This window comes from Canis lupus, chromosome 11 (genome assembly GCF_048164855.1).
Source record: "Canis lupus baileyi chromosome 11, mCanLup2.hap1, whole genome shotgun sequence".
Classification (NCBI taxonomy): domain Eukaryota; kingdom Metazoa; phylum Chordata; class Mammalia; order Carnivora; family Canidae; genus Canis; species Canis lupus.
The window spans coordinates 58288960-58312143 of NC_132848.1; the positions used below are offsets into that span (position 1 = coordinate 58288960).

Consider the following 23184-nt stretch of genomic DNA (forward strand, 5'->3'; position numbering starts at 1 on the left):
TGGTGGCCAAGCATGACAGGGAAATGGAACGCTATAATCATAGTTTATGGTTCCTAGAATACTTTTGTTTCACTACAGCAGCCAAAAGCCATTCATCTGTCCCTCAGACTAGGCTACTAGTAGACTAGAGTGCTGTTGTCATTGTTGTTGTTTTAACCAGTATGTAATTTAAACCTTTTCTTCTTTGGTTAACAACAACAAAAACTATCTAGCAACTTTCTAGGTCCACAGCACTGGCAGTGTGTCATTTAGCCAGCTCAGCCGTTCATGAGTTTTTATCTTTTTTTTTAGATAGGTTTGACAGTTCCATGGGTTGGCAGTCCTGAAGCTGATTTTGGAGAAGTGAGTTTACGGACCGAATCAATTAGCCCCTTTATATGTCCCTATTATGAAAACACAAAATTTTATACTTGGAATTGGCCACTCTGGATTAGTGTGTGCTTCCAGCTTCTTCCCTGAGCCTCTAAACATACCATCCGTGGAGCTGTCTCTGAGCATTTGAAGGCCAGCGTTGGTAGGGATGCTTGTAAATAATGTAGAGGTATTCAAGACTGCCTTGAGAAATACAGGATGGAGAAGAGGCAAGGCTGGACAATGCACTTGATACTTACTCGAAACCCAAAACCCACAGCACTGAATTAACAGGTGTGCTTGTGCAGCTTTCTTTGTGCATTTAATCAGGCATAATTTTCAGGTGTGCCCACATGAAGATCCTTTTTTTTTTTTTTTTTTAAGCACCCCCCCCCCCTTCACATTCAGGGAGCCATTTTAATTGGCACACCTAACACCATTGTTGTCTGAATTTTATTACGGAGGTTGAAGTTTCTATGTTTTTTAAACTGAACAGAAGAAAACTTCAGACTGATCATGGTGATCTAATCTATAACTGGCTTAAGATTTTGACAGAAAAAAATTTGAGCACAGTATCAAATGGGAATATATTTTACATGGTAATCCATACACACAAAAATTTATGTATATGGTTATGTTGCTGTATTCACCCACTTTTAAGTTTCACAATATAATGCTGAACTTGAATTCATGAGATGCTATGATATTTTCTGTTCTATCCCACTTTTTAAAATGCTATTGATCTACTAATTAGAGTTTTTAACAGGAAACCCTGTGGTAGCAGGTGCATTTAAAAGGACATCAAAGTGGCCTCTCTGTTTTTAAGCTGTGTGAATCATGATTATTAAATGAGTAAGGTGGTTTTTTATTTTTTTGTTCATTTATTAATGAATGACTAAGTGAGGTTTTATTGAACACCTACCAGGTACTGTGATTAGTATTAGAAGTACAAAGATAGATGATTAAGTGAACACAAATCTGTGGTCAGCATAGAAGATTTTCATTTCTGATGGGAGAGGCAGCATCAGTAGATAGGGAATTTTAGGCTCAGCAAATGGTGCCATGAATGGTGTGATGGTGCCTGGTTCTCTCAGGGAACCATGTGCAGAGGTACAGAAGGAGCTCAAGGTAAAAGTACACCAGCAGATGAGGAGGGCCTTGAATGCCATGCCAAGGACTTCAGCTTTTATCCTTTTGGCCAGCGGTTTTCAACATTTAGCCCAGGAGAATTTGTATTTTCAGATAGAATTTAATTTGGTGCCTTACTATGTTAAATGGCAAACTTGGAGCCAACCTGAATGAAACAGAGTGGTCTCCCCTAGATTTCCACCTCCAGGGGTCCTGAAGCCCCTGATGACTTAACCTGAGAACCAGTGGAGGCCCTGGACATGTGTCTGATGAGGAGCTCTCTGGGGACATTGTGGGGGATGGCTTGAAAGAATGGCTGGAGGGAGAGGAGCCATCTTAGGAGAATGTCTTATTTGTCCAGGGAAAAGGCGAGGAAGAGACCCTGAAGTTGGAGCAGTGGCAGGGGTCTTGAGAGAGCAAGGACTCAAACTGTTGAGGTAGAGCCCCGGGGACGTGCTGTCCAGTGGGCTGTGGAACACAGGAATGGGAGGAGGGAGGAACACGAGTTTGATTTTGGTTACGTATATAAAAGCTGCATGCTGAGTTTTTCTTTTGGTGCCAGAGGCTTGGGGTAGATGAGGGTTGCGTCGGGTATGTCGGTCATGAATCTGCAAAGCAGGCTACTATTGGGTTGGTTTGTTTGCTTTCCTCTATCACATAGCCTCCAATTTTTAGGATCCTATCACATTCTCCTTAGCTCATATTAGTCTGTATTCTGTCCAGCATTTGGAAACTGTATGGGCCCCCACGCTCTCTCAATCTGCCTTTCTGGATGTGTGTTTAGAGGTCCCCCTAGGGCCTGAGCACCCAGTGTTCTGGGGGTCTGCATTCAGGCACCCAGGACTATGTACCTCAGGGCTGATGCTGAGAAAGGAAAATGGCTTTAGAGGCCTGGGGTCCAAGATTAAATCCCTGTTTAGTACTTACCAGCTCTAAGGTGGTGAATAAGTTCTAGAGAATGAGAATTGTAAAGTCCACCTTGTGGGATTGTTGAGAGATCTTACAGTAATGTGGAAGGCACCTGGCTCCATGTCTGTATGCAGTAGGTGTGCATGTGAGGTATTAATTACAACATTTCACTATGAAAATAAACCTTCTGGGGCACCTGGGTGGCTCAGTCAGTTAAGCTTCTGACTCTTGATTTCAGCTCAGGTCATGATCTCAGGGTTGTGAGATCAGACCCAGCATCGGGCTCTGCACTGCTGAGCATGGACACTTTGTGGGATTCTTTCTTTCTATCTCTCCTCTGCCCCTCCCTCACTTGCTCACTCTCTCTAAAAAAAAACTTCTAAAGAGAGGGCTCCTCTCTCCTTCTGCAAGGAGGCCTTACGTATTGAGAAATTTTATATATATATATATATATATATATATATATATATATATTTTTTTTTTTTTTTTAAGATTATGTGTATGTATTCACGAGAGACCCACAAAGAGAGGAGGAGACACAGGCAGAGGGAGAAGCAGGCTCCATGCAGGGAGCCCAATGTGGGACTCGACCCCAGAACTTCAGGATCATATCCTGAGCCAAAGGCAGATGCTCAACTGCTGAACCACCCAGGCGTCCTGAGAAATATTATATTAATGCAAGGCGGAAGACGAGAAGTCAAGGTGGGAAAGCAAGAACACTCAAAGAGCACATGTCATGTTCTGGTGGCCTAAAGACAGTGGTGACCTGTGGCTGACGGCTGTGGTGTTTAGAGGGCATTGTGACCTTAGGCTGCCTTCTGGAGGGGCAGGAAAAGCACTGAAAAAGACTTCCATTTTCTTAATTAAAAAAACAAAAAAACAAAAAAAAAAACATACACACAACCTGTTATGTCCCATATGTTTGCATCTTCTCTTACATTTACCTGTTTAACATTTATACTCTCTGCACATTAAAATGATCACAACTTCTAAATATTTACTGTGAGAATGATTCCGGGGGAAAGTGCAGTAAAAACATTTAACAACTTTTCTTAGAACGGAGGTTGAGGAGTTACTCCCCGCCCTCCCCTCCCCCTGCAAACAGCCAAGAAAGTTGGGGGTGGGGGAGAGAAAGATGGAAATGGAGTGAGAGACCTGTGTTCCCTGGAGGAAGAGAGACATGCTCAGTGAAGAAAATCCCAATTGAACAGACTGGTTCTGACTGGAGGAGGGCTGGTCCTTTGTGGGGGTTATTTCATTTTAGTGAGTGTTCCTCCTTGTTTAGACAGCTGTATTTTGGTATCGGGGGTAATAAAGAAGAAATATTACTAGGTTTTCAGTGGGATTACTTATAATACTTAAAATTTGTGGATCACTTTCATCTTGGAGAAGATTATAAAAATATTACTATAACATTAACAATAGTCTTAAGCAGGGGGCATTAGCCCCATTTTACAGATTTCAAAATGAGGGTTTCTGACCTGGGTTATTTGTCCCAGCCTGCTTGCTTTAGTACTCATAAATCAGAGGCTCCTGTGGTCCAGGGTGGTCATTGAAAGCCTCCAATGCCTGTCTTTGGCCTGCTTTTTGTTGTTGTTGTTGTTGTTTTTAAGATTTTATTTATTTGGGGGATCCCTGGGTGGCTCAGCAGTTTCGTGCCTGCCTTCGGCCCAGGGCGCGATCCTGGAGACCCGGGATCAAGTCACGCGTTGGGCTCCCGGCATGGAGCCTGCTTCTCCCTCTACCTGTGTCTCTGCCCCTCTCTCTCTCTATGTCTATCATAAATAATAATAATAATAAAAAGATTTTATTTATTTATTCATGAGAGATACAGAGGGAGAGGCAGAGGGAGAAGCAAGCTCCCTGTGGGGAGCCCAGTGAGGGACTTGATCCCAGGACCCTGGGATCACAACAGGAGCCGAAGGCAGACATTGAACCACTGAGCCACCCAGGTGCCCGTGGCTTGCCTTTTCTAACTCTATTGGAAATTGCTCTCCTTTGAATATGTATTTGTAGGTCTCTGAATGTCCTTTAATTCATGGGGCAGTAGAAATCTTGTACGTCTCCTTACAGTTATTCCGTAGTAGAGAATCATGACTAAGACGGAGATCCCTTGAGTAAACTTAGTAGATGAGAATTGTTGAAGGAACAGAAATTAGAGCACAGTTTTTTTGTGTTTTGATTTTAAGTAGTGAATACTCATTTGTCACAGTGGCATCAGTGGTGATTGAGCTTATTTTAAAAACCTTTCTCAATAGGACACACATTTCCTGTACTTAACAGAAAAGCAGAGTTAAGAATCTGATATTTGACAGTATTTTTTTCTTTTTGTTTGGGTCAAGCACAAGTGAAATGTGACCAGGTTGAAGGCCGAAATGACATATATATGCAAACATTTGTGTTAAATAGTATACTAAAAGGATACAGAATGAATTGTTTTACATGATATGGAAATACACACTTAATCCTATATATGACTCTTGGTAGGTTGCACAACCTGAAAAAAAACAAACAAACCAAGTACTTTTCATTTTTAAGAAGGATAAAATTAAATAAGTGAAGGTATCCTAAGACCCTACCAAGTGACAGATACAGGCTGGGCACTTTTATGTAACATGCTTACTATCTAGGGAAAACAGTTTTTTAGTTCACAGAGTTTCAAAAAATTGTGTGTTTGTTCACTCATTTAAAGTAAGCTCTATGCCCAGTGTGGGACTTGAACTCATAATGCTAAGATCAAGGATTGTGTGCTATCCCGACTGAGTCAGCTACGCGGCTCTGCATCACACAGGATTTTTATGATATTTACAGAAGTGGCTTCAGATAGCAGGCCATTGTGGGTACTGTTATTGCTGTCTGGACATCTGGCGCCACCGAGCCTGGGTAGTGGAGACATGAGAGAAGTCATCCAACTCTCTTCCTCAGTTCCTTCATTTGCAAAATGAGGCGTGAGCTGGTTAGATCCCAGGGTCCCTTAGGCCTCTAAGATTGTGTGAGAGCTCCTGGGCAGTTAGCAGGGTAACATCCTCTTGTTACCAAGGTGAGTTTTGGCCTTTTCCTGGTGGTTTCTGTGTATTCAGTGAGAAGCAAACTGTGCATGGATATAAGGATGATAGCAACCTTTGTCCTTCTCCAGGAAATAAATGCCATATGACTCAGACAGAAGACGTAAGTCCTAGGCTCTTGTTAATTTTTTTGTTACCTTTTTATGTTTGATGAGTCAGAAATGCAGGTTCTTATAAAGTGTTACTGAATCTTTGATTATAATCACTTCAAATTACAGACCCCTTTCCTGTGTAATGATTTTTACCATTTGCCCTTCCATAATTTAATAGGCAAGATAGGAGGACATCTTGATCAGTAAAAACCTTGGTCTGTTGCTTCGTGAGCCCTCGTTACACTAAAATTCTTCTTTTTTTTTTCTAACTTTTTAAAAAATTTTTTAAAAAATTTATTTATGATAGTCACACACAGAGAGAGAGAGAGAGAGGCAGAGACACAGGCAGAGGGAGAAGCAGGCTCCATGCACCGGGAGCCTGATGTGGGATTCGATCCCGGGTCTCCAAGATCACGCCCTGGGCCAAAGGCAGGCGCCAAACTGCTGCGCCACCCAGGGATCCCTCTAACTTTTATTTAGTAAGTAATCTCTATCCACAATATGGGGCTCAAACGTACAACCCTGAGTTTGGGAGTCACATGCTCCACTAACTGAGCCAGCCAGGGGCCTCTATGCTAAAATTATTCTTGACAGAAAACTATATGTGCCCCACAGTGACAGGACATCAGTATTCTCTAGCTGGGTGGGCAAATATAAGTATTGTTGGGCAGTTGACACTAGGATACCACAAAACCTTAGAGTAAGGAAAACCTGTCTATTTAATGTCCACCAGGGTGATCCTGTGCACATGTGGGCCTGTGTGTACATACACACACCCACACCCAAAGTGTGTCAGTGTGCACACTCCTTAACTATAGTTTCTGTGACTGGCCTCCTTCGTGATGTCCAACTAATGACTTCACATGACATCTTCCAGGTTCATCCATGTTGTGGCATGTGACAGGACTGCCTTCTTTTTTAAGGCCGAATAATACTCTGTTGTATGTATGTGCCACATTTTCTTTATCCATTCATTCATCAGTGGACATTTCGGTTTTTTCTACTTCTCAGCTCTTGTGAATAATGCTGTAGTGAGTATTGGCGTGCAAATATCTCTTTGAGTTATTGCTTTCAGGTCTTTTTTTTTCTTGGATATATACCCAGAAGTGGGATCACTGTAGCATATGTAATTCTATTTTTAATTTTCTGAGGCTCCTCCATACCATTTTCCACAGCAGCTGTGCCATTTTACATTCCTACCAACAGTGCACAGGCATTCCAATTTCTCCACATTCTTTACTGAAGCTTTTATTATGTTATAAAAATAAAGTATAGTGGAGAAAGGCACCTATCATGGTCAGAATTTGTGTTTTTTCCTGGTAGATGGTAATTAAGAGGGCAATAAAAATGGTTATAAAAGGTGAGTAGAGAGGTGATTGTAGATGAACATGTTAGGCTTGAGAAAAGAGGTTAGTCTTCTCTTAGCTCACATCACTCCTTACTGGTTACTAAAATTCTGGTATTAATCAAGGCACATGAGTGGCTCAGTGGTTGAGCATCTGCCTTTGGCTCACGTCGTGATCCTGGGACAAGATGGAGTCCTGCATCATCAGGCTCCCCGCAGGGAGGCTGCTTCTTCCTCTGCCTATGTCTCTGCCTCTCTCTCCGTGTCTTTCATGAATGAACAAATAAAATCTTAAAAAATTCTGGTATTAATCAATGAATCCATTTGTTAGATGTTTTTAAAAAATGCTTCCTAAATAAACGGTTTCCTCAGGATACCATAAGAATTATAAAGAAAAATCCAGTGCAGAAACTGAAAGTTCATTGGGGCTGACAGTGTGTTTGATTCTGTGTTGGTCTTTGAGGTAAGATTGAAGCTGTCCATGATCTGGGTCTTCATTCTGTCTGTGTTGGGACATGCAGGATATCAGAGAACATGGAAAATAAGGGTCATCTGCCACTTGGTTTGAGAGCCTGTTGGCTCCACGTTGGTGGAATCTGGAAGATGAGGTGGGAGAGGGATGAAGATGGGCTTTTTCTGATTTTGAATCCTGGGCCCACTTCCCTGACAGCTGTGAGAAATGCCTGCCACTTCCTCTGTCCTCAGCTCCTGGATTGGCCTAGAAATGAAAGATAGCAGGAATTCAGAAGGCCTACTTTGTGACTTCTGGCATGCAGTAACTTACTGTGTATCTCTGGGCATACCTCTCTGTGCCCCATTCTCCTTCTCTATAAATGAAATGGCTGGCTTAGGTAAATTCTGGGAAAGACCTTCTTGACACCTATTAGGAGGTTGAGCTCTCATCTTCTATTTGTGAAGGGTTAACCTGTAGACCAACGGGTGTTACATAAGGTGGAGTAGGCTTTGCAGTTCTCCGTATGGTGCCAACTCCCTCACAGAGCCTTTACTCTGTTCAGGCTTCTGTTCTGTGTTCAGGCTTCTGAAACGGCGAGTCGTTTTCAAGCAGCTGCTGCTTAGAGGACCCTGGGCCTGGGGTTCGGAGTGAAGGTTATCCAAGAATTGCATCTGCCCTAAAATAAGTTGTGATGTATTTCCAAGAGCATTATATCCAGAGAACTATAGAGCTTTTCAATTTCAGATCCCCTGGTTTTTAGGGAGAAAATTAGAGAAGCCAAGGGACTGGCTCAGGGTCACGAGGCCAGTTAGTGACAAAAGCTGAGACTGGATTCCATTTTTCACTTCTCTCGAGTCTGTGACTGGTGCACTTTTCATTATTTTAATTAGGTTGATAAGACGGGTGCACAAGAAAAGCAATACTCTAGGGCAGTGCATGATAGGTGCCAGACAAGGGGGGTTGACGGTGCTGGTATAGGGTTTCTGAGAAGGAGCAATCATGTTAGCTGGGATAATCTGGGAAATCCTCCCGGAAGAGGGAAGTTTTGAGCTTGGCTTAGAGGATAGATAGACTTTAGACAAAGGAAGGGGAGCACCCAGAGCAGTGGTATGGAGATAGGAAAGCCCAAAACAGGTAGTGGGATGTGGATCAAGCTTAGCTGAAGCAGAGGGACAAGGAAGAGGAAGGGACCGAGGACTGGCATTTAAATATTGAGTATCTGTCGTGTCTTGCACAGTGTCTGGTCCTTTACCCCTGTCATTTCAGCGTCCGGAGTGGGGAAGTGACACCCTGACCAATGCTTTTGTTTGAGGGCATCACGTTTTCACCCCATCAGTACTTGGGATCTGTCTTCCTTAGAGTAGAAGTTACTTTGACCTAGGGGAAAGTACCTGGTTAAAAATGGAGAGAAGAAAAGTGGGAAGAGTCGTTTGTTTCTGCAAAGAAGGTCAGAGGTAGTCGATAGTCAGTAATTCTTTCATAGTAAGCAAGCCTGGAGTCTGCCTCCCAGCTAATGGCAGCTGGCGGGCCTTGGCGCTCCTGAGTGACCAGGCTGTCCATGAATTATTCAGGGCCCGTGCCCAGTGAGTGGCTGCCTAGCGAAGTCTTGTGGGAAGGAGGCTGTGTTATCTCGTTGAGAGATTGGCAGAAGCTCAGGTGCTGAAGAGGAAGAAATGACTGCACCCTTAAAATATTTCACATTTTAACATGCCAGGGCCGCACACAGTGTTCCATAGCCCTACAACCGGGTAATCAGGACCTGTTTTTCAAAGAGGAAGAAATACCCACCCCCCTCCCACCCCTAATTAACAAATACAATAACCTACTCTCTCATGTTACTGTGGCACTTGTTGGCAGGGATTTGGCTAGAAGCCACATTAAAATTGCAGATAAGACAGTAGAGCCACAGAGTGTGTTCGTGTGGGAGAAACCCTACTTCGCTCTGTTTTTATCTCAGCCAAGAAGAGAGACGGTATTGATCCATTGGGAATGGTACTTTCTGTAATTGTCACTGTTACTGTCACTAACTTGCATTTGTTATACGCTACTGTGTGTGTGTGTGTGTGTTACCCCACCCATCTGTCCATTCGAATGACCTATTTTCTTAGCTTAGTTGACAGTGCCTACAGAGAAGAAATCACTTCTCCAAACTTGGTGGGTCCCTCCAGTGGCCTGTGTTCCCAGATGGGCCTGAGCACATGTTAGATAGGTTGACTTTTACTCTCTGTAGACCAGGAGGTATGGGGCTTGTGCCCTGACGATGAGGCTCGCATCCCTTCACTTCCTCTTCTTCCCTCTTTGCATGCCTGTTTAACATGCTTTCACCTTTTCTCATTACAGCCAATCTATGGTAAGCTTCTGGAAAAGGTAACACGGGTATGAAGACCTGAAGGCAGGGTCCAGAGGCCTATTTTCACTAGGAGTAGATTTGTAGCTCCTCTCTTCCAGTTTTTACCCATGAGTCATGCTACCAGGAAACGGCGTCTTCTCACTGCCCCATCTGCTTCCTTGTAAAACTCTGGCCTGATGGCTGTGAACACCTGTGTGTGTCAGCCTTTTTCCCTCCATGTTGGAGGTGGGAAGCAGAACCGAAAATCCTGGGCAAGAGCAGGCCTGGCCCCGGCCGCATTCCTCAGATGTTCTTTTCCTTTGAACCACTCTGCCTGTAGCATAGGAGCCCAGTCTTGGCTCTGGGTGGTGTTTGATTCACAGGCATAGCAACACCTGTTTGCCAAAGGTGGGGCCTCTGGACTGGGGCATTCTTTTGCCCATACAGGGGAGCTTTGCATGTGCAGGTAACAGACGCGATAAGAATGCAGGGATAAGGTTTGGCTGGGGTAGATTATTCAATAAACTACATTCCTTGGGTACTTGTTATTGAGTGTAACTTGCCATTTTTCTCCTTCTCAGCAGAGATATCAGGTACTTTATATTCGTTTCTGCTGTGACCAGCTAAACAAGAAATGGACTAAAGATATAAATGGGAATTAGATTTGTTCTGGTATTTCAGATGCAGCTGTGTAACTAGATAATTTCGTAGAAGGGATGCGCGCGCGCACGTGTGTGTGTGTGTGTGTGAGAAAAAAAAATCCATATCCTCCGGGGAACAGAGCTAGCAGTTGCTGGAGATGAAAAATGCCTTTAGTCTTCCGTTTAATTTTTCGTCTGGGTATTCTAAGTCCTGAAATATCAAATGTTAGCCTCACCTCAAACATTGGCCTTTGTAAAAACATAGGCCCTTTTTAACTTGTTTCATAGTGAATGTTGTGTTCTTGTTATCCGTGAGGTATTACTGCTTTATTTTTATTATAAAATATGATTTTGAATATGCCTTTCCCAGTGCAAAATGGGGTAAGTGAAAGAGAAGGGAATGGGGTTTGTGAGTACTTCCCAGGTGGAGGACTGGTCTTACATTCTGAATTGCCCTTGTCCAGAAATCCAGAGGGGTACCACTCCAGGCCCTGGCCTGAGATCAGTGATGGTACAGGAAACCTACAACATCCTCCAGCCGGTAGTCTCCTTGGTTGAAGAGTTGGCTGAAGGTGATGGTAGAATTAGTTTTCGAAATTTCCTCTGTGAGGAGTTTAAATCCTAGCTGCTCAGACAGCGTGGCTGTCTTCCCAACATTTCACTTTACTAAACATTTCTCAGTTACAGAAGAACTCTGTGAAGTTGGTCCCGTTACTGTGTCAACATCTTAGGCTCGGGGACTCAGAGTTAGAAACTAGCAGAGCCAGATTCCTAGATCCCAAGTCAGTTTTTAAGCACCTTTCTTCCTCTAAACCCTGACCCAAATGCTCTGTGGGTGGTGCTCTGGGAGGAAGCAGGGGAATGATCTAAGCCCTGATCTCCAGGAGCCCATGAGGTCCTAAGGAAGCACTGCTGACTGCTTCCAGCTGCCCAGGCTGTGGGTCCTGTGTGCAAGGTGCTGCTGGGGAGAAAGGGAGATGTTCTGGAAGGGGTGGCAGGAGCTAGCAGTGGCACAGAGATGTGTTCTCATAGTGGGGCTTGTTGAAAAAAAATTTTTTTTTTTTTTTTTTTTTTTCCGGGAGGGCAGGGGAAGAAGGTTTCTGGTAATTCTGTTTTCTATTTTTGACTGGATTCATGGTGGTATGTTTGATTAGTTGGTTGAGCTTTCTGGTACATGGGGAATTTCCCTTTGAATAAGGGATGGGTTTTTGAGAATACACTTACTGAGGCAGGCTTTGGGAGAAAGGACAGTGGTAAGTAGGTAGTAAGAGGGTGGGAGGCTCTCTGGGCATTATACAGTAGAGGGGAGGCAGAAAAAGAATGCCCACAAGACTGGGAGAAGTTGGCAGGAGGCTGGTTGGAAGAGACGGTGGGTGGGCCAGAGAGGTGAGACAGATCACATAAGCTTCAGCTCCAGGGAGCATAAATGCACTGGCATAATTTGGAGCCTGCATCTCTATCTGGCCACACCAGCGGAAGAGGATTATTTTAGTAAAATTATTTTGGTTTCCTATAAAGAAACACTCAGGAGAAATTGGCTGTGGTCGTCCAGCTGTTGTGCAGATGAAGGAAAGGCAGATCTGGAAAGGGCAGAAAATTTGACAAAAACAGTTTATATGTGAAGCCTTGAATTCTGTCCCTCCCTGTTCCCACCCCCTTCTTGCCCAGCTCTTGGGTTGGTTTTTCAAGTTCTTGAATGTGTACAGACCCCATCACATCTTAGCCTGTTGGCCATCCTCTCCCAGGCATTGCAGTCTTGCTAATGTTTAGATGTTCAGGAAATGAACACTCCATAGTTTACCCTTTGAAAGTTGCTGTAATGCAGGGAAAGTGTTTGTCTTTTTTCTTCTCTTTCTCATTTATTTTTAACTTCTCAGACTTCATAAAACCTCTTGGAACAAACGTTCGTTGGCTTAATCTCACCCCTTAGTGTTCCCATTCATATGCTACATGCTAAATCATACAGGATCTTAGAGTAGAGGTCCTTCACGTATGAGAAAAGAACAAAACCCACTCACAACAAGAGAACCCTCAGAGTAGAAATTCTGTGAGAATTAGCAGAAAACATGCCTATTCCTGACCCCAACTAAGTGTTGGAGAAGTCCCTATGGAGGCTTGCTTGGGTTTTAGGTATCTTGAAGCCATTTACCAAGTTTTTTAAGGTTTTTCTGAAAAGCTTACAAACCATTAGTAAGCTGATATTAAACTCTAAGTACATGGGATAAGTAGGGCTAAACTTGGTCAGTCTGGGGCCCAGGTGTGGCTCTGCCATTCATCGCTATAGGGCCCTGGGCAAGGCATGGTATGTCTCTGAATCTCATTTGCCTTGTCTGCAAAATGGACACAATACCTACTTCATAGGTATAGTCGGTTGAGAAAATGTATGTGAAAGCATTTTCTAATTACAAAGTGCTGTAGTAATGTGATACTGTTATTATAGCCAATTGTTTATATGGAGATGGATGATAATTGGGACTACAACAATAGTCTCCAAGAGAGGGGAGATTACTTATCACTAATAAACACATTTAGTATCAGAAGAAATTTCTTTTGACTGTAGACTCCAACCTGTTTGATCTCTAGGTGAGGACTAAGGCCCAGCAAGGGTTAGACACACATGCAATTACTCTGCTTCTCCGTGGCACTCAGGAGGTGGGGTGAACTGGAGTACTCTGGCCTGGGGTCTTTCAGCACACCCCAGCACTTCTAATTTGTGCTGTCTGCAAATAACCACGGGGACTTGGTTTTGCCATTCTGGCACCACGAGGATGATGGATACACATTGCTTGGCCTTCAGTTGCTTTGATCCCATAGCTGACTGTGCCGGTCCGTTGTGGCCACCTTTCACTATGCCTTGGGGTCTTGGTGCAGCTGGGAGGCAGGCACAACTGCTTCTCAGAGTTGGCCACGTGTGTTGATATTCCCTGGCCTGGGTGAGCTCTCAAGACACTAGTTTTTTAGATGAGAAAAGATAGAGGGGATACTGAAATCACAGGGTCTGTTTCTGCAGAAAGCGTGGTTGACTACTGAGCATTCTGAAAACTATCTTGCCTCCCCTTCATGTTCCCTTCCACATGCTGTGTGTTTTTGCCATAGGTGTCGTCTTCAGGGTTCTTCTTAGAGCACTACTGATAAACTGTGGGTAGGACCTCTGGCCTCTTGCTTTCTTAAGTTAGACTTGGGTAAATTCCTTTAAATTTCTTCTTTTCCTCACAATGTCCCTGTCCTTTCCCTTCTGCCTCTGAAGGTAAAGGTATCTGCTCTTGGCTAAGGCTGAGCCCCATACCTTTGAGCCCTTTTCCCCACCGGCCTTTTCCTTCCTACACCAACTCAGGGGTGAAACCTGTGCACAGAGGATGAGCTCAGCTGGACCCTGGCCCAGAGCTCCTTCCCCTGCTCCTTCCACTCCCATTCCTTCCACCACCTCTACGTTCTTGCTCTTCTTCTCTTTGCTTCTCATTCTCTCATTCCCTGTAACCTTAAGCTTTTATTACTCCACTGACCTCTTCATTCACATACTAGATCACGTCTTCTCTGACTTCTTGTTCCTCCTTCTTTTTGCAACCTGTGATGCCATTGTACCCCCCCACCCCCTTTTTTAAGTATCTCTTTCTTCTCTTGGAGTGTCATTCCATAGCTCTTTGGTATCTCCAATGTTTTTTCTTCTTCCTCACAGACCCTGGCCTTCCCCAGGGCTCTCTGCACAGCCACTTGCCTCTTACCTACCTTCTCAGGTTTAAGCCCACGGCAGTCTCTCTCACTGCATGGGACTCTGTTCTCAGCCTTGATCTCCTGCTCCACCTCCTTGGCGACTTCTGGTGTTGCCGCCCCTCAGTATTGCAGGTAACTCAAATTCAGTGTATCCAAAAAGAAATGTTCAATCCTTCCCTACGCCCCACAGCCAGTTCTAAACAGCCCAGAGTCTTCTGCAACCATAGCCTTTGAACCTCCCACCCACGGACAGTTTGTTACCAGAGTCCTGTAGATTAACTCTTGCATCAGTCCATTCCTTTTTGTTCCTATTGCCTCACACTGACTAGTCCTTTGACCCAGAGAATGCCAGTCACCACCCCAGTGACCTTGCTGCTTGCATTCTCTCTCCTTTCTGCCCATCCTGGCTGTCCACTGCCACATTAATCTTCCCTAGAGCCCATCCCAGACCCCATCCTCCTTTGGCCGAAAAGTCTCCTGTGGTTTCCAGCCTAGGCTTAGTTCCCTCAGGGCTACCCTCCTGCCTGACAGTCCCTTATGCTCCATTCAGACCGCAGCACTCGCTGGTACTGTTCCTGGGACAGCCCTGTTGGTGCCTTTACTTGTATTGCTTCCCAACCACTCCTCACTAGGGAGAGGAGGCTATGCCCTTTCCCAGCCTGTTGATACTCTACCTGTGTTTCAAGGTTTGGTCACAATGCCAGTCCCTCCTGGATTGTTTCTCCCTGTCTTCCTAGAGTAGTGTCTCCCTAGGCAGTAGTGTCTCCCTTACCCTCTGAACTCTTACAGCTGCCTTCCTTACCCCGTTTCTCTGCTGTCTGTTTGCATACTTGTCCCATCTCCTCTGGCCAGGAACTCTCCCGGTCATCTCTGAATCCTCCCCTGGGCAGTGTGCCTTGCACACAGTTGGCGTCCAGTAAATACTGAATGGAATAAGGAGTGAGTGCGTCTGGCCTTCCTTTACCTCCTCCCCACTGTTGAGTTGGAGGTGGTCAGATGAGTCATTAGGGTTGTGACCTCTTCTTCCCCTGCCCCATCACACCAAATAGATTCCCACTTATCACCTTCTGTCCCTGCAGGGTTATTAAATCATGCCCTAGCCTCAAAATCTTTCTTTCCAATACTTGGCATGTGCTCACTCTGCCTGGCTTGTTCTGAGTCTGCTCTTTATTATTGAGTGTGGCTATACTACTCCCGGCCTCTACCCCCATCACCTAGTACTAACCTAGCTAATTAGAAAGCTTATTTCACCTACTTCCCCATACCACAGGGAGCTGAAAGGGAGACTCCAAGAGTGGTGACTCATACTCTATTCACTAAGTGGCTTAAAGATTAAAAATAAAGCATTGTAAATTGGCAAGCACTTTGCAGTCTCATTGTCTCGGCCCACAGCTGGACTCTTAGAGACTTAACGCTTCATATTTAATAGTGAAGTACATTTAATATTAATATAGAATGTATTTAATAGTGAAGAAGGCCTGTTAAGATCTTAATTAAGAAAATTCTCCATTTTACTTTTTTGTTTTTTAAGATTTTATTTATTTGACAGAGAGAAAGAGAGAGAGAGCGCACAAGCAGGAGGAGTAGAGGGAGAGGGAGAAGCTGGCTCCCCATGGAGCGATGCAAGATTCCATCCCAGGACCTCAGGATCATGACCTAAGCCAAAGGCTGACACTTAACTGACTGAGCCACCCGGGTGCCCCTCCATTCTACTTTCTGTGGCTTTGATGTGATATGTGAGGGAAAATACGCAAGAGGTGTATTTTTCAAAATACACTCCTAATTTTGAAAGGTATGATGGTTGTCAGGGTATTTTCACATCATTCCTTCATTGACCTTGTAGAGGTAGGTATTAATTATCCCTGACACTGAAGGTTTAGAAGGAATCCAGGGTTTCTTCTAAGGTCATAGATGATTAAGAGCCTTGGCCAGGACTAGAAACTCAGGTCTTGGGAATCCTAGTCCAGTGCTTCTTCCAGTAACCCCACATTTTGCTACATTCCTGTCTGTCAGCATTGTGAATTGCAGCTGTGGGCGGTTAAAAAGGCTTTAGAAATTACATCCTGGATACTGAGAAATGTCTTCAAATCCAGGACCTCCTTTACAGAGCTAAAGGTGGACACTGGATGTGTTTAAAAGCCTGTCCCGTAGATGTTAGGAATGGGAGTTGTTCAGCTGAGCAGTTAGGCTAGTCTTTAAGGTTTAACTCCGGCTTGGGACAGGATGCAGTTGCTTGAATTACAAGTGCCCTGGGGCCTAAAGTAATCCTGCAGGGAAGGCCCACCCCTTCGATGCAGTTTGGAATCCCTTAGGAAAGAAATTACCTTCTTCAGGGAGTATTGCTGCAGGGCCTCCATGTGGAAAAGCCAAAATGTGTGATTTATTGTCTGCCTGTAGTTAGTTGCAGGGGTGGGGTGGGGTGGGGGGGGGGGGAGGAAGTGGGATTTAAAAACTAGGGTCAGTTATTTCCCCCCAAATACATTCTGATCACTGTTCTTTGTCGAGCATTTTTAATTTAATTTAATTTTGTTTTGGTTGAGACTGATGGGAGAAAAATAAAAGAGGGCTTTAACATCTTGAAGAAAGCAAAAGTTTCAGGGGCCTCGTTTTACAAATCACAGTAGGATCGGAGGGGTCGTTTCTGTTCGGCCGCCGCCCCCGTGGGTTCGGAAGCCCCTGGGCGCGCGCGGGGACCCCCGCGGGGTTTACCTGCCCGCGTACCTTTCTCCCACAATGCCTTGCAGGTCCGTGCTCGGGTCGGCGCCGCCTGGAGCTGGTGTGCGAGGCGCCGCGATGGCCGCGCGAGTCGGCGGGAGGGACCGCTCCGAGCGCCGAGCGTGCACCTCCCCGGCTGCGGCCCCGCGCGCTGCCCGGCGCCCCGGGCTCGCTCGCCCGCGGGCCGCCCCGCCCCGCCCCGCCGCCGCCCAGGTGCGCCTGCCCCCGTGGCCGCGCTGCCCGCAGACGCCGCGCGGGGGATGCGCTGCCCGCCGGGCCGGGCCGCCGCCTTTTCGTGTGATAGTAATCGGAGACTTTTCCGTTGCAGGAGGCTCCCAACAAAAGATTGTAATTGCAGCAGCTTTGTTTGGGAAGTAGCCCGGCGGCGGGCGCGTCCTGGGCCCGGCCGGGTGGGCGGCTGCGGCCGCGCTGGGCGCCGGCGGGGTGGGGGTGGGGTGGGGTGGGGGCGGCCTCCCCCGCGCCCCTCCGCGTGGTACAGCCTGCGTCTCCCCGACAATGCTGTTATGCTAATCAGGTGACATCACCGCCCGGCGCTCGGAGAGTGGCTCCCGATTAAATTACAAACCGGCGGCCGCCGCGGGCAGCCGGGAGGAGGTGTGTGTGCTGCTCCCGCGAGCTCCCGGGCGCGGCGACCGGGGCACGCTCGGGATTGGCCATATTTTAAAATATTTTTAAAGTAGGACTTGCACCTCCTTCCCTCCCTCCCTCCCTCCCTCCCTCCGCCCTCCCGCCCCTCCTCGGTAATTTATTTTAAGCTTCTAGTCGGGAGCCGCACAAGGAAGGAAAGCAACAAGGGAGGAGTTAGACCCCGGAGCGGTGACTCCTGGCCGGGCTGAGGTGGCCTCTGCTGCGGCCGACTCGCTATCAGGTCCGTCTGCTGGACTTTCAGACCGGAATGGGGCTTGCCTGAGCTCCAGCCCTTTGCGCCGGGGCCGCCGGGGCCGCCGGGGCCGGGAGCCAAGGCGTGCGGAAGCGGCTGCGTGGTGGATGGGGCTTGGAGGGGGCCGCCGCGGGAGTTCCACGGGGCAGCCCGCCGGGGCGTTACGCCGGGCATAATGGAATTGCAGAGGACGTCCAGCATCTCCGGGCCGCTGTCGCCCGCGTACACGGGGCAGGTGCCTTACAACTACAACCAGCTGGAAGGGAGATTCAAGCAGCTTCAAGGTAAGCCCCCGCCTCCCAGAGGCCGGGCCTGCCCTGGGGCTGTGCCTACGGGGGTTCCGAGATTTTATTTGTGCCATATGGTACGTGACCCTAATGAAGACGGGCCGCCGCACGCCCGGCCCTGAAGCCTCTGGTTGGCTGCGAGCACCCCATTCACTCCTTAAAGGAGACAGTTTCTCACTCTACTCTAGAAAAGCCACCATTTGGAGTCTCTTTCCCCCTCTCCCCTCCCTCCCTCCCTCCCTCTCTCCTCTCTCTCTCTCTCTCTCTCTCTCTCTCTCTCTCTCATCCTTTTGCTTCTGTTGGTTGTCAGGTATCATCTGCTACCCGCTGAGCACCTATTTTCTGGCCTCCTAGCTATCCTTGCAGCTCAGTGGATCAATGGTAATAGACCTATTAGTATGCAGACATTTAATTCTGGGTCACCTCTATCTCCCAGCCCCCCCCCCCCCCCCAGCCTCTTACCTCTGGGAATCCTAAAGGTGTAAAGTGCACTGCTCAACACCCAGTCCTGTAGAACAATAGCAAAGGGGAGGAGGGAGTGGTCTTTTTGTTCTTAAGCCTTGGGTAAATTACAGTTTTGATTCCGAAGCCTAATTTTAACTCTTTTGATGTATTGTGTTGGGGAGAGCCTTCCCATCAATTTAGTAGTCTATGTAATTTATAATGAAAGCCAGTTATTGTCATTCCATTGCTATGGGTTGGATTAGTTGGATCAATTACAGGTTTCTTGGCGTCTATATTAGTCTCCAATAATTGAATGAATCCAGTATTTTACCGCATATATTTTTATAGAAAGCAGGATCCTGTGTACAGCAGCGTGTGGGATGATGGGCCTGTAGCCCACCGCTGCGGTGGCCTCTGCAGCCCTTCGCTGTCCCTGCCCAACCAGAAGGCCTGGCTGGCGGTTTCTCAGAGCTTATACATGAAAAAGGACTCATAACTGAAAACAGAACTCCTTCCGTTTGGAAGCCCCTGGAATCGGTTGTAGGCCAGGAATGGCTCTAACTAACGCTGTGAAACAGTGGCCTTTGCACACTCTGTGTTTCTTATTTGAACTCTTCTCAGAGCCACAAACACGGTTCCTGTGAGGAGGAGGAAGGAAGGAAGCAGCTCAGTCCTAGAATGTTTTCATTGGGAAGAGGAGAGAGGATATATTTCATTCACAGGTTTATTTGTCTTGTGAAATAGTTGACAGTAATGACACTTGTCTGGAAAACAAGAGGCAGAACAGAACGTGATTTTAAACATTTGCTAGTCTATGCTGCATTCTGGGGCAGTTAGCAGAAGCTCCATTCCCTCCAGGGAATGGTTATGTGTCTTTGCTTCATTCCCCCTTGAGCTCTTTGAAGGTGGAATTTGCTTTTTGAAAAAACTTGGGGGGGGGGGTTAGAGGCAGTTTGCCTCTAACTGGGAGAGTAATGGGAAAGAGTAATGGTATTTTGTCTGTTGTTCTTCTGGGTCCATGCTGGAAGCCCCATAGTTTTAGGTTTTGAGAATTCAGTGTACCTCTAGTAAGCATGTCTAAGTCTCTCTGCTTCTCTGTGTCATACTGTGGAGGATGAGGCACCCGATGGTGGATCCTTGATCAGAAAACCTATTACCAACATCCAGTTAGTCCACTCCTTGTAGTAAGATAAAATGCAAAGCCAGGGGGAAAATTTAAGGTGTGGGGAGCAGTGTACTCATAGGCCCACCCGTAACAAAAGGCTGTTATCTGAAAGCTTTGAGGATGGTTGTAAAACTGCTACCCCAGAAGGGTGGAGTTTACACACAGGAAATGTCTTAAACCGTCTTCTCTGGATAGAGGAAAATTAAAAAAAAAAAAAAAAATCACCATGCGCCCCTGATATTTTTGCCTCCTTACCGTTTGTCAAGGAAATCCCTTCTAAAGGGGTAGACTTCACATTTTGTGTGGTGACTTTTTTTTTTTTTTTTTTTAATGACTTTTGCTCCCTCATGTAGCCCAGATAACTTTATTTCTAAACATTGTGGTTTAGGAGTTACACAAGTTTAGTGTTGGTATTTCTGTAACAGAAAACCACCCGTGTTAAGGAACTGAGAAAGGGTGAATTAACTTTCAAGTATGGTGGATCCCAAGAGAATTACAAACATGACTTGCCCCATAGTAACAACAAATGGAACTGATGGCATTTTAAGCAACTTTAGGAAAATTTTTGCTAACACCTTTTCCCATCCCTACCCCCAGCTTGTGTTTGTTCTTCAAATTGTCACATCTTTGATAATACATAGATTATATCATATAATTTAATTTTATACATGCCTCCAAAGTAACCCCTCCCCCCCTTATTTTAATCCTGAGTATCATCCTTCCTAGCACTTAAAACCCAGTATTGGAAACTGGTCCTTTCAAATGATTTTTTTAAATGCCTGTTATACGAATTCATTCATTTAGCGTCTCTGCCTGAAAGTACCGTGATTTTGTGGGAGCTATTTCTCCATTTTTGCTGTTTTCAGATATTTTCACAAATCCTAAAAATTTCAAGAGGGACCAGGGGAGGAGATTTGATGTTCTAGCTAAGGGAAGTATGATATTAAAATGTGTTTGGTCTACTAGGATAGTAAGCAAATAAGTAAACTTATTTACACTCTGATTTAGGGGACTGAGTGTGGTGTGATGTCTTTCATACTTAGTACTCCTGGCGTAAGACAAGAGACAGGACCTTCAGCCTCTGGTGGCTTCAGACGTTAACCACCAACACCCAGCACACCTAACAGACACACCCAGAGTGCAGGCTCACTCTCTCTTTCAAATTGTTCATCTGCAAAATTAAGTTACCACCTTTTTCAGAGCCTGTTTTTGTATCTTCAAAGTTGGATTAGTTTTTTCTTTTTTAAATAAAAGAGAAATGCAGGAAAAAAAACTTAGCCTCATGTGTTTAGAAAAACGTTTGTAGTAACAGGTTGATAATACCTTTTCTCCAGTTTCAAATCAGCCAGCTTAATTCTTTATAGCAGAATATTGCTGCTCTTGTACTCAGAAGCTATTGCTTGTGCCTAAGGTGTAAGTTAAAATCCAACCTCCTTAACTTGGCGGTGGACCCTCCCCCATGTGGCCCCACCCCAACTGCTTCCTATTCTGGCACTTACATTCCAATCCTACCTTCCAGGTAGGCAGGCTTACAGCTCTTCATAAAACCAAGCCCAGGGTTTTTGGCTTCATCCATTTGCCTTCTGCCTCAAATGCCCCACTCATCCATTTACCCATTGAAATCATTCCTGTAGATTTCTAAGTTGCTCATATTCCAGTTATTCCATAAAGCTTCTTGTCTCCTCTTTTGGGGTTGATGGGGAAAAAGATTTCATTGAGTGCTTACCATGTACCAGACATGTTAGTAGGAGCTTTGTATGTGGTATCTTGCCTTCATAACACACCTGTGAGATTTTAAAGATGAGAAGACAAATAGCTTGACCAGGGGTTGCAGGCATTATTGATCTCAGACAGCACACATTGTTGTTCTCTAACCTTCTTCTCCTAGACTTTTAGATATTAATGTTCTTTTATTTCTGCAATAATGACAATAATAATGATAATAACAGTAATGAGGTTATATTGTGAAATAGGCACCCAAACCTGATTCCTCTTTCCTGTCTGCCTGCTTCCCAGAGAGCACTGATTCTCTTGGCCCTGGCAGTGGAGTTGTAATGAAGACAGGATCTAGTTGAAAAGCATCAAAATGAACTTCTTCTGCCGCCTTTGCAGCCTAACCCTGACATCTAGCACCTGATATTTCTGGAGAAGGTTCTTTTTCTTAGCTTTTCGGCTCCATGAACTTGTCCCTTCGTCCAGAAAGTGTTATGGGGTAGTCGGTCTTTAGTGGGACGTAGAAGGAGACTACAGAGGAATTTAGAACATGCTTTCTCAGAGTTGCCTTGTTCCATTTTTTAGGGGGTGGGGATGGGGTCCTGGTTTCTTTTTTTTTTTTTTTAATTAATTTATTTTTAATTAATTTATTTATTTATGATAGTCACAGAGAGAGAGAGAGAGAGAGAGGCAGAGGGAAAAGCAGGCTCCATGCACCGGGAGCCCGATGTGGGGGATTCGATCCCGGGTCTCCAGGATCGCGCCCTGGGCCAAAGGCAGGCGCCAAACCGCTGCGCCACCCAGGGATCCCTGGGGTCCTGGTTTCTTAGGGGAAAAATATTGCTGGTCTTATGCCCACAAATTGTGAAGAAAATTTATTTTCAAGTTTTTAAGAACTTGCCAGTTTGTTAGGGTACCTAGATGTTTGTCTTGCATAATGTCTTAAACCTTACAGAAATAAGATTGCCGAGCTTACACCTCCTTCTTGTCATGAAGAAAATTTAAAGGTTTTAGATATAAAGTATTAGCCTTTAAATATTTCCGACTGTGACAGTGAAAAGAGTTGGTGACAAATGAGAACTCTCTTGGCGGGGTGGGGGCCAAGATTTAAAAGAACATTTTTGGGTTTAACGAAAACATAAAAGATTGGCTTTTTGCTCTGGATACCTGCCAATAGTATAGCTATTCTAAGGCCAGATAACTTTGTGCGACAATTCACCAATTAAAAAAAATGTATATCTTCTGCCAGAGTTTCAGCTCAAAATTTGGAAGTTCTTAACAGATTTATGAATTAGAATCTTTTTTGAATGATGTAGTAATAATTACTATTAATATGTACAGCACTTAACTTTAATATGTATGATCTTGCGTAATTAACTAAATGAGATTATTCAAAGTACCCAGTGTGGGATCTAGTACTTAGTAAGTTCTAAGTAAGTGTGCATTTATTATTAATAATATTTCTTTGGGGTAGATATTCTTATTTCGTATAGGTAGATAGGCAGATCATTTGATTCAAATCAATTGATGTGAAGCTACATCTTCAGAATCCAGGTTTTCTGGTTCCACATTTGAAGGGTCCAGGACCACAAAGTGGGTTAGGTATGAGTCACATCACCCTTTCCCTAGATATCATGAATGCGTTCTGGTGGCATGGAAAATTAACGAGCTCAGGACTGCTCAGATTTCTGGACATGTGGTGCTCTCAGTTTTTGGTGGGCCAGGAACTCTGATGGTCAAGGGAATAATGATTCCTTTAGCTTAAGTTCACTGACTGGGATCTCCATTAGGAGGACTGTTGGAGGCCAGCGAGGAAGAAGAGGAGGTGATCGATAACTCCCTTTGAGGAAAAGAGACCATTTTTCTTACAAATTGAATGACCTGACTGCTCAGGAAGTTTTCTGATGACTCTACTCTTCTCCCCTCTTCATATG

The 23184-nt window shown here is 45.2% G+C and overlaps 1 protein-coding gene across 11 annotated transcripts in view; it reads left to right on the forward strand.

The window, feature by feature from the left end:
• SPTBN1 (spectrin beta, non-erythrocytic 1) overlaps positions 1 to 23184 on the forward strand; it is a 197487-nt gene that overhangs the window by 70969 nt on the left and 103334 nt on the right. For 2 of the 11 annotated variants that reach the window (XR_012003463.1, XM_072768381.1), the window contains exon 1: positions 17542 to 17925. The exons of the other annotated variants lie outside the window; for them this stretch is intronic. Coding sequence is in view for 1 of the 2 variants with exons in the window: in XM_072768381.1 (XP_072624482.1) it covers positions 17817 to 17925 (109 nt within the window). In the remaining variant the exon portion in view is untranslated. Of the gene's footprint in view, positions 1 to 17541; positions 17926 to 23184 lie in introns of those variants that run through there. 11 annotated transcript variants of the gene reach the window in all.